Raw genomic sequence first — 10,559 nt, 5'->3', positions numbered from 1 at the left:
AATGTAATGGTTTACATACAGGAATCGGAAAACCAGTTAACCAGTAAACCATATGGAACTGACGTACCTGGAGAATTTGGGGAATTTTTTAGGTTTTTTTTTTATAACATGAAATAACTGTAAATAAGACCGCAGGTTTAGTTGGAAGTGCTCGTGACTTTTGAGAGTTCAGGGATCGACTGGGGTTCAGTGAAAGTTTAATGAGGAACTAAAACAGCTGGTGTGAACAGCGTATTTTTGGCAATGGGCGGTGATCTTCACTAACGGCACAGTGATGCTGATCACCGCCACCATTGCGCTCTATAGAAGCTTGTGTTCACGTCGCATGCAAAGTCCTGCTTCCTGTCCAATAGAAACAATGCTCCAGCATCGCACGGCTTATTTATAAAGCGCTGTCTGGTAACAGTGGGAGTAATGTAGAGGCGAGGGAGGCAGTTTGAACGTGGAGGCGGCGAACAGAAACGCGGAGCGGTGGTGTAAATGGGAAATCTGATGGGCGCTCTGAGGTACAAGGAGCCGAGCACCGTGGAGGAATGCGACTCGACGTGGGAGACGGACTCGGAGAGCGACGAGCATCCTGGAGGAGAGCAGGACAGCGGGGTGTCCGAGTCCATCGGTGCTCCGGAGTCAGGGCACTGTGGAGAGGATCAAGAAGGCTTTCCTCAGGTAAAGTGCTGAAGAATAATAGTACACAGAAACTGTCGAAAGGCAACAAAGAAGCAGCGAGCACAGCGGGGTTCATCACCTTCATCCCTGACAGGCTGGGGAATTGAGCTCTGTGTGGAAGTGTAGGCGATCACTGCTACACGAATTCAATGTTCCCGGTGGCCTCGTTTCTTATTTTGTCAGGCCGTCTTTAAAATGCGACATGAAAGAGGAAACAGGAGAAAAAACGCGTGCCATTTGCCGTTTCACGCTGTGCCCCTTGAGGGGGAAGTCTCTTATAAGCGAGGGCAGAGTAGAGCATTTCGTCAGGGAAAAAAAAAAATCTATCACAACGAGAGGATTGTAATAACAGGACACTTTATTGCGATATAATCCATGTGTCCTGCTGTTGCGGCGATTAAAAGCAACCCGCGCTATTTATAGCATCTACAAGATCTGATAGAATTTACTACAGTCTTGTTTATTTCGACCCTGTTCAGTACACTTTCTTGTATTGGTAGGTTGTGATGCTAAAAGCTTGAGGTTTTTCCTGGTTTTAGAAAACAGTGACATTGTAACCTATTAAATCTGACCCAGTTTCTCCTCATGTCTCCTTGATGTCTTTCATTTTCTTCCATTTTACATACAGGACCAAGCTGTTCACCTGCTTTCTCCAAGACTAACCCAGTAACGCTTTTCTTGACTACACTGTAGTTTTTATGCGTAATGTTTCTACCATCAGTCTCTACCAGCAAAAAATGTATTCACACAGGACATATTTTCCACCAAAAGTGTATAAAGAGACACTACGTTTGTTTCATCTGCAGGTGCAAGACTAATCCATTTTAATAATAGCAAAATGTCTGATGAGTAAATGTCTGTTGGCCATAGATCACTTAGCACTGCGTAATAAGTTAATAAGTCTTTGTTCGTATTTGTAAAATTAATTTCAGTTTTACTCAATTGAATTCATAAGCTGAATAAATGATTCAAAGTAGGCCAAGGTCTGTTAAGTGAGCGAGACTTCAGTGTATTATAGTTGTCCATCCCTTGGGCATTTGTGTAGATTTTAGTCCAACCATAATCCAGTGCTTTTTTTGGCCATATACTGCGATCTACAATATACACACAGTCAGTAATCTGTTGTATTTTGAGATAGAGAGAAAAGGACGAAAACCGAAAAATATAAAGGAATCCGTATGTGTGTCTTCAACCAAATGTTCATTTTCAATCAGTGGAAACTTCTGTATCTCTGTGGAATCATGCACAAATAGTTCATCTCATGAGCAGACTCATTCATACATTCTTTATGCCTATTTTACGTTTTTTTCCCCTTTCTCTCCTACACAGTTTAATGACACGGCTGAGTCATCCACTAAGATGAAAAGAAGCTTTTATGCTGCCAAGGACCTGTACAAGTACCGCCATAGTTATCCGGTAAAATTTTTTCACCCACTCTCCTAGCTGTTTTTCCATGCCACAGCACTGTACTCAGAAATGGATACTCTTTTAATGGCTTTTTGCTTTGTTGAGTATTATATTTTTTCACATACTGTAACCTGTTTGATGGATTAAAACGTATTAGAGTGAACGTCAGAACATTACCGTAGGTGACACCCTGACACATATTCTAATCCAGCTCTGGCTGTGTTGCATGTTTTGTGTCAGGTTTAAAGAACAGGAAGTAACCTTGGTGTACATCCTGACATGCATAACTTCTTCACACCAACCAAGGATCATAATGAATTCATCTTAGCCTCAGGACACTTTCTTTATCACTTGCAGACACTTTCTTTGTCGCTTCCCTTCTCTTCACCTTTCCGTGTTTTTCTCTGCACCTAGAATTACAAGGAGCCTCGACTGAGAAATGAGTACCGCAATCTGAGATTCTATCTGAATAAGATCCCTCTGGTCCCAGATGGTAAGAGTGTGTGTGTGTGTCTGTATGTCACTCTGGATAAGTACATCTGTTAAATGCTGTAAATGTAAAATGTATGCACTTATCTTTCTGTGCATTATTAGTTTATCAGATGCTCTATTTTTATACTGCCTGTTACTAAAAAGCTTTAACACAGTGTTATATTTTTACACATGTATGCTGTATCCTGCCTTGATGTGGCAATTTCATACTAAGTAGCATTTATAGAAGTTACAACTTCATGTGTGAAATATGCTTTATGTTATTATGTGAGAGGATCATTATCAGAATCAGAATACTTTATTGATCCCCTCAGGGAAATTGTTAAGTTGCAGTTGCTCACAGTACAAACTGACTAAAATAAGAGTCAAATAATCTAAGAATTAAAAATAAATATACATAGTAAGTCGGTGCTGTACAGTGAATGAATTTTCAATCTTATTGAATACACTGTTCCAAATATGTAGCAGCAGAAGGCAGAAAGATTATGTGAAAGAGTTAGCTGTAGGAGAGGTGATGTGTTTGTTGTTAGCAAGAAGGATATACAGCATGCTGTGTTAAAAGGTGGATTAATATGTTTACGGGTGTCTTTGGCATCATATATAATTTCAGTCTCCTGGAAAAATCCTGTGTGTGCCATGAAAATCGTATTAGTAAACAGTTCTATATCCCACAGAGTATTGGCACTTGAATATGGGATGGTAATGATAGTTCATCGTTCAATAGGTACTATAGTACATTACTATTATCACACAGTTTAATTGTTTCTATGGGTACCCATTGTAATATAATCAAAGGTAGCAAGGTATTATCGTGAAATATATAGACAAATTTAAAGAAAAGCTGATGATGATAGTAATGTTGTCTAAAACAAAAATCCTCGATAGCCCTTAAACTGATTTTTGATACGATGACTGCAAAGGCCATACATTAGATCTCCATTTTGTTGATACTCACATGATTCAGTGAGCCCTGGTGTCTTGTGAATGGGGCAGAGCCATCCGTTTGGGACCATCCCCATCAGGATAAAAAAAAATTTCCATAGAATTAAGGTGACGAGTCAGAAAAACTTTATTGATTCGCAGTGATCCTTCACTCTCAGGAGACAATTACTCTATGCCAAACCACTTCATCCCAGACCATTCCTCTAATTTGTCATCTGCCTTGTCACTTGACTATTCTGTGCTTAACACTTTCATGGCAGGCGAAATTTTTATCTAGGAAAACCCATGAGATCAGTGGGAAAACCCATGAGATTGAATGGCGTTCCCATTGTGACCCATGAACCACAATGACAACCCAGTATTCCACTGAAAAGAGCTAGACCAGTGACATACCTGTAACCTTTAATCAGCACATTAACCTAGAATTTTGCAAGATTGTGGTAAATTTGGTTTATGGTCATTCACAACTGCAAAAAAAAATGTCTATTCAGCATCAGTGCACTGAGAATGTAACGCTTCTATGAAAACCTTGTTGAATCACAAACCCTGAACCTGTGATAAAGATCTATCACACAGTGCGAACAGTCATATAGCAGTACATAAAGCCACATCAGTTGCACATCTGAGTGAGTGATGAAACAGCACAGAGTTGAGCACTCTCAGGAGGCCCATCTCATGCACAGTCACAAACAATGCACTTAGCATTCTCTTTCCTCAATGTCTTTAGGCAGACATTGTCTCTGCGAGGTGTTTTTTAGATGAGGCACCAATGATCAAAAAGTTAAGAAGATGAACCACATGGGAGCAGGAGAAAAGAGTGGACACAAACACATTCACAGACATAGGCAGAAAAAATGGGATCGGTTATGTTTTTAGACAGCTATGTTTATGCCATTATGTGCATCTTTTATTACACATCATATCTAATTTCATGCATGAAGGACTGCTTTGACATCAAGGCAGTGTTTCTTTGCCCAGCACATCAGGTAGCATCCAGGGTTTCAGGTTTAGTCTTGACGTTGGGTAACTGTCTGTACGGAGCTTCACGTGTTCTCCTTGTGTGTTTGTGGGTTTTCTTCAGGTTTTCCAGTTTCCTCATACTTAATCCAGGGTGTATTTTTCTGCCCAGTGTTCCTGGCATAGATTCATCACAACCCTAACCATGATAAAGCAGCCACTAAGGATGAATTCATGTTAGTGATGCCTACCTGTGTTTTACATTTTCTTCGACACATGATACATTAAAGGTCTGTATCTGTCCCCGCAGGAATCTATGTTGAAGAGATCCTCACCAAGTGGAAGGGTGACTACGACAAGCTTGAGCACAATCACACATATATACAATGGTAAAGTTAGGCTTCTATCATCTGTCTCATACTGCATTTTAAAGTGACTTTCTGTTTGATACTTTGGCGGCAGTTTAGTTCTGAGCTCAGAGTACCCTCTGTGTGGTGTTTCGGATATTTCTCCATGTTCATGTGGGCTTCCTCTAGGTTCTCTGGTTTAGTCCTGCTTCCCAAAAAAATGTGTTAATAGGTGGATTGGCTTCTCTAGACTGATGTCTGGTGAATGGTGTGATGAATGGTGTCGCTAAAGTGATGACTGGTGTCACTTTCAGGGTGTATTGCTGAGGATCAATAAATGTTTGATGTTTTTTGATGAAGTATTTTTTTAACTGTTTTTAAGAATATCAAATTAGAAATTATATAATATTATATATATATATATAATATAAATATTTATATATATAAATATTTATATACATATATATATATATATATATATATATATATATATATATATATATATATATATAAATCCCTAAGTAAGATGGGTGAGAAGGTTTACCTATGAGCAGAGAGACAACAGACAAAAGGGGTTTGTTTTTAGAATTAATTATACTTTGTGTTCCAGTCTGTCTGATGCACAGTTTAACACAGTTAACATTTTACTTATTTTTTGCTTACTTTTGTGTAGATTTACTTAAAATTCTCAATAAACCTTTGGATAAATGTTCAGTGTTATCTGAGGCCTACTGGGTGACAGGTTTGGTGTTTGGCTGTAAGCTCTGTAGCCCTGCAGGAATCAGCAGAATAAAATCAGACCTCACACGTGTGCTAGGAACTTTACCACCTCTACCCTCACTCTCTCACACTTTCACTTTCTCACACTTTTAACTGACAAAACTAAGGATTATTCACATACTGTCAGTTAGCAAGTTCAAAAACACAAATGTAGATGAGTTGCTAGTGTAGGAATAATAAGTAATGGCAGCGTGGTGAAGCAGGCAACAAGCCAGAACTGCTTGGCCTGTTTGGGAGAAAGGAGTGACAGAAGTAGTAAGGTGGCAAGACAGATCAGACACAAGCCTAGGGCTGTGGGTGCTAATTTTCTCTATAATGGCAGGAGCACTGGGCATCAAATAGCTGATAGAGAGGCAGTTTGCCCTTTCTTATGTCCTCTCGTTTTCTGATTTTCCTTTGTCCTGGTAAAAGTCACTCATGGCTATTCCAGCAGAATTTATGAGCTTATCAATGCTTTCCTCACCAAGAAACAGAAGAAATAGAATACATCCTGCAGCTACTGAGTAAACGTGATTAAAAGTGAGGGATCTGTACACTGGGATTGTAATTTTTTTAAAATTGCTAAAATAATTCTTTTACTGTTCTGTTGTTGTCTTTTTTACACATGAAGATAATGCAGTAACTTCTCTCTAATTTTGCAGGCTTTTCCCACTCAGGGAACAAGGCCTCAATTTCTATGCCCATGAACTCACTCAGGATGAGATTAAGGTAAAAGCTTAAGAAAAAATGTCAGACTTTTTGATCTCTGTAATGGTTTTTGGTGTATTAAATGAAACAGTATTTGATCAATCACAAAATGATTCTCTGATATCATGTACAGGATTTCCAGAACACGCCAGAAGCCAAGCGGCGCTTCGTGCTGGCGTATGCTATCATGTTGGACTTCTTTGGAATCAAGCTCCTTGATAAGAGTGGAAATGTAGCCCGTGCGCCAAACTGGAAAGATCGTTTCCAGCACCTGAATGAGTGAGATCTAGACTCTTTTCCTACAAACTTTTGTACAGAATAAAAATAACCTCTTAGGTTCCTGAATATTTAGAGGAACTCAACATATTTCTAAAAATGACCAGTAACTAGGATTGGGTGTTCTCAGGTTCTGGAAATTTCATGAGTGAGAGCAACATTTGCTAGACAAATTTGTCTTTGTGTTCCTCCACACTGCAGGGACAGTAATCATTATAGAGTTGGGTCAAAGTATTTGGACACTGAAAATTTTTTGGAATCTCAAGATTCAAGATTCAAGAAGCTTTATTGTCATTTCAACCACATCTAGCTGATGCAATATATAGTGAATCTTCTCTCTGAATACAGTGGATTTGAAATGAAGCAATCAATATGTGATTGAATTGTAGTTTTTTAGCTTCAATTCAAGCTTTAATTCATAAATATTGCAAAGAATTAGTCACTCCAATTCCACAGGCTCAGATGTAAGTGGACAAAGTAACATAATTATAAATATAAGGATTATTTTTAATACTTGGAATCAAATACAGTGCGTAAAACCCATGGACATCACCAAATGCTGAGTTTCCTTCCTTGACATACTTTGCCAGGCCTTCACTGCAGCCGCCTTCAGTTGCTGCTTGTTTGTGGCTCTTTTTGCCTTCAGCTTTGTCTTCAGTAAATAAAAAGCATGCTCAGCTTGACAGGTGACTGACTGCTATTTAAGAATATGGACTGAAGTCTACACTTCAATCTTGTTTCATTTCAAATCCATTGTGTTGGAGTACAGATGCAAAATTATGAAAAATCTGTCACTGTCAATTCTCATGGACCCAAGTGTATAATGCAGCTTGCCTGCACCAGATGTGTTTGACTCACAGCTTATGTAAAAAAACAGACACTGATCAAAAACAAGCTTAACTAAACACTGTTGTGTTTTTAAAAAAACACAAAATGAAATGATTTTTCCTTCTGTAACACGTTTGATCAGAAATGATCAGTTCAGAGCTAAAGAGGTTCAAGACACTATTGTTATTCTTGGTTCCTCTGGTGGAAATGTGCATAAAGTTTTTTTAGAAAACATTCATGTAGTTCTGTAAAGGTATCATGAAGGAAACACTTTCTGTGCAGTGTTAAGACTTCAACTCTACTTCACCCACATTTTCTTGGCTCCTCTCCTTTCGTTTATTCTATCTTTCCCTGCACCACTCCAAGGTACTCTGTGCATCCTGTACCACCTCCAGCCCACCCCTGAGGCCTCACTCACATTTTCTCACTATTCTTGCTGACAAAGCGAGAAGAGTATTTGCATAATATCAATTAGCAAGTTTAAAAACAAGTGCATGTGTAGATGGATCATTGCTTTTGTTAATTGAGTTGAAAATGCAAATGGGCATACAGCGTGTGCACTTCTCCACTCGACCTTCCCTGTCCAGACCTTGACTTCCTGCTGTTCCTGTCCCACAGAGCTTAGTTCTGTATCGTTCTACAGGATGTGTACGTATGTAGTCTCCTGCTGTATTTCGCTGTGTTTTGTGTGCTTTGAATAGGTGTGAGTTAGTCAGTATCAGCAGCTTGCTCTTACTCATCTTCAGTGTTATAGAGAGTGGTTCTGAACCATCTCATTACTGTCACACTGTGCAGAGAAGTGGGTCAGATACTCAGAGTGGAATCCCTCTCCCTCGACAATGACTTTACAAAGAGTTATGCGGTCTGCTATCATGGCCCTTAGCAGTGCGAAGTTCCTATTAAGTTTAAAATCAACCAACCAACGGCTTCTTGTTTCTCATGCATAGGTCTCAACACAACTATCTGAGAATCACACGCATCCTGAAGAGTCTGGGTGAGCTAGGCTTTGAAAGCTACAAGCTGCCTCTGGTGCATTTGCTGCTAGAGGAGGCTCTGGTGCAGGGCACGCTGGCTAACATGCGCCACAGTGCGCTCGAGTACTTTGTCTACACTCTGCGAAATCACAGCCAGAGACGTGCACTGCTACGCTTTGCCCAGCGCCATTACCAACCTCCTGAGAACTTCATCTGGGGGCCTCCAAAGAGGAGAGGCTCCCCCGGGACAAGAGCGAGCAGAATGGAGTCTCCACTGGACAGGAGTGCAAGAATACCTAGAGCTCTGAGACAGGGGAGTCCAACCAGGCCTGATGAAGAGATAGAAGGGGTGGATGGGAGGGAAGTAGTGGAGTGGAAAACAACAAAGGTATCTAGGAGCCATCAGCAGAGTAGGGGAGACACAGAGGAATACATTGAAACTGTACCTCTTTGAGAATTTTGGACAGGGGAATTGAGAGAATGAGCCTGATATTAGGACTGACAGTGCTGGGGAATAGTTATGGGTGTGGCTCAAAGCAATATTATTTCCTGTCTTGGCCTTCAATGAATAGCAATGAGAGATTTGTTACTCTTTGGGTTTTTTGTAAATCCGCAATTAAATACCGATTTTCATTTTGTTTACTTTGAGGCTTACGATATCAGCTGATGATTTTCTACTGTATTCCTAACCCTGCCTCAGTCTATTACACTTTTTGAACAATCTTTAGCACACAGAAGTGAAGATGTGAATTATTACCTAACTTGATTGTGTGTGTGTTGCACTTTTACCTATCCAGTCTTCCTCTGTGACATATTTGTGGAGTTAAGATGGACTCCAGACTTTAACTGAGCCTTTTGAGCCTTAGTCTTAGAGCTGAGTAAGGTCTATTTCTATAGAAACATAAGAACTATGGCTAGAATGCATTAACACAATACATTTTATAATATCATTTTAATCCATTTAATCTTTGCCTTGTTATAATTGAATACTGATGTACATAATTAAAAAAAAAAAGAAAGAAGTAGAGACTACTGGACATCAGTGCATAATTATAATAGCCTTAGGAAAATAATTAGATAAATTGCTGACGTTGAGGAAAAGAGGAAGAATCACATGCAACAGCACTAATAAAAAGAGAAACAGCAATATGTAGAAGTGTGTGAGGAAAGGAGGGGGATGCTAAAGAGAAAGTTAGCACACTTAGTACAGATGCGTCATCTGCATTTTGAACACCTACCCTGCACCACACACGCATATATACAAACCCACACAAACACACGGTGCACAGAACAGTGCATTTTGGTTTGGGCCAGTTGTTGAAAGATTCGTCTTCAGAACTAGACAGTCTTCTAGTTGCTGAACTAGAAATGCTTGACGCTGAAATGCAGAGATTCTGAATTACAAAATTGTGACTAATTGTGATTATTTATTTTATTCATTTGAAAGCCCTAGTAGGTAACATATCACTTTAATGAGTAGCATAATTTAAATATCACTATTTGTTAGCACTATTGTGTGTGTGCGTGTTTAATCCAGAGTTTGTGTAGTATCTTATAACAAGTGCCTCAATTTTTAGTCTGTGTGTGGCTGAGTCCACGTCAGTAAGGACAATCAGAAATGAGGTCACTGACCTCTGAGAGAGACATAATTGTGCTTTGATCTCTGAAATGTTGAATATATGAATTCTCTTATTTAGCTCCACATACAAATGCTGTGCTGTGCTCCAGTGTATACTCACACCAGATTATGGGCTAACATGAAAGTATGTGCATGTGTGTATGTTCGGATTTCTGCCTGCACTTTCCACCATTTCTATGACAAGCACACGGAGGAGTAAGGAAGGATTACAATTTGTGCACTCCTCTCTTTCTCATTTCTCTTCTCTCTTTGTGCGTGTATGCATGTTTTCTTGTACATATTTCCTACTGCATCCTCTCACACAGGTAGCGGGGAGAACATAGCCATCTGTTTCCTGGACTCCCTCTGCAGTGACTCAAATTCAGAAGGACTGTAGCATGAGCAGCGCAAACACTTCTCAACACAATACTAGGATTCCTATTTTTAATGTTTTCTGTAAGTTACTAATGTGGATTCAGTGCTGATTTGTCTCTGTTTATGTGAGGCACTATACATGTGTTTTATAATGTTTTGTACAAGATAATGTGAGATTTTGGAGGGCTCTTCTTGTGACATTGTATTAAA

At 39.5% G+C, this 10,559-nt stretch overlaps 1 protein-coding gene across 1 annotated transcript; it reads left to right on the top strand.

Annotated features, from left to right (window-relative positions):
• The first annotated feature begins 200 nt into the window (after positions 1–200).
• On the top strand, positions 201–9,378 carry ogfrl1 (opioid growth factor receptor-like 1). The gene is made up of 7 exons (XM_058386816.1): positions 201–666; positions 1,996–2,082; positions 2,488–2,566; positions 4,775–4,853; positions 6,233–6,299; positions 6,412–6,557; positions 8,330–9,378. Exons 1-7 carry the CDS (start codon positions 481–483, stop codon positions 8,808–8,810), a joined length of 1,125 nt encoding a protein of 374 aa, XP_058242799.1. The 5' UTR covers positions 201–480; the 3' UTR covers positions 8,811–9,378.
• Positions 9,379–10,559: the final 1,181 nt, after the last annotated feature.

This window comes from Hemibagrus wyckioides, linkage group LG03 (assembly GCF_019097595.1).
Source record: "Hemibagrus wyckioides isolate EC202008001 linkage group LG03, SWU_Hwy_1.0, whole genome shotgun sequence".
Taxonomy (NCBI): Eukaryota; Metazoa; Chordata; class Actinopteri; order Siluriformes; family Bagridae; genus Hemibagrus; species Hemibagrus wyckioides.
This window is presented reverse-complemented; position numbering and strand designations above follow the sequence as displayed.

Excerpts from the sequence above, each read along its gene's own strand:
- ogfrl1 (XM_058386816.1), top strand. The coding sequence starts at position 481 with ATGGGAAATCTGATGGGCGCTCTGAGGTACAAGGAGCCGAGCACCGTG. Across the intron at positions 2,567-4,774 it reads GATCCCTCTGGTCCCAGATG|GAATCTATGTTGAAGAGATC; the intron begins GTAAGAGTGTGT and ends CTGTCCCCGCAG. Across the intron at positions 6,558-8,329 it reads CGTTTCCAGCACCTGAATGA|GTCTCAACACAACTATCTGA; the intron begins GTGAGATCTAGA and ends TCTCATGCATAG.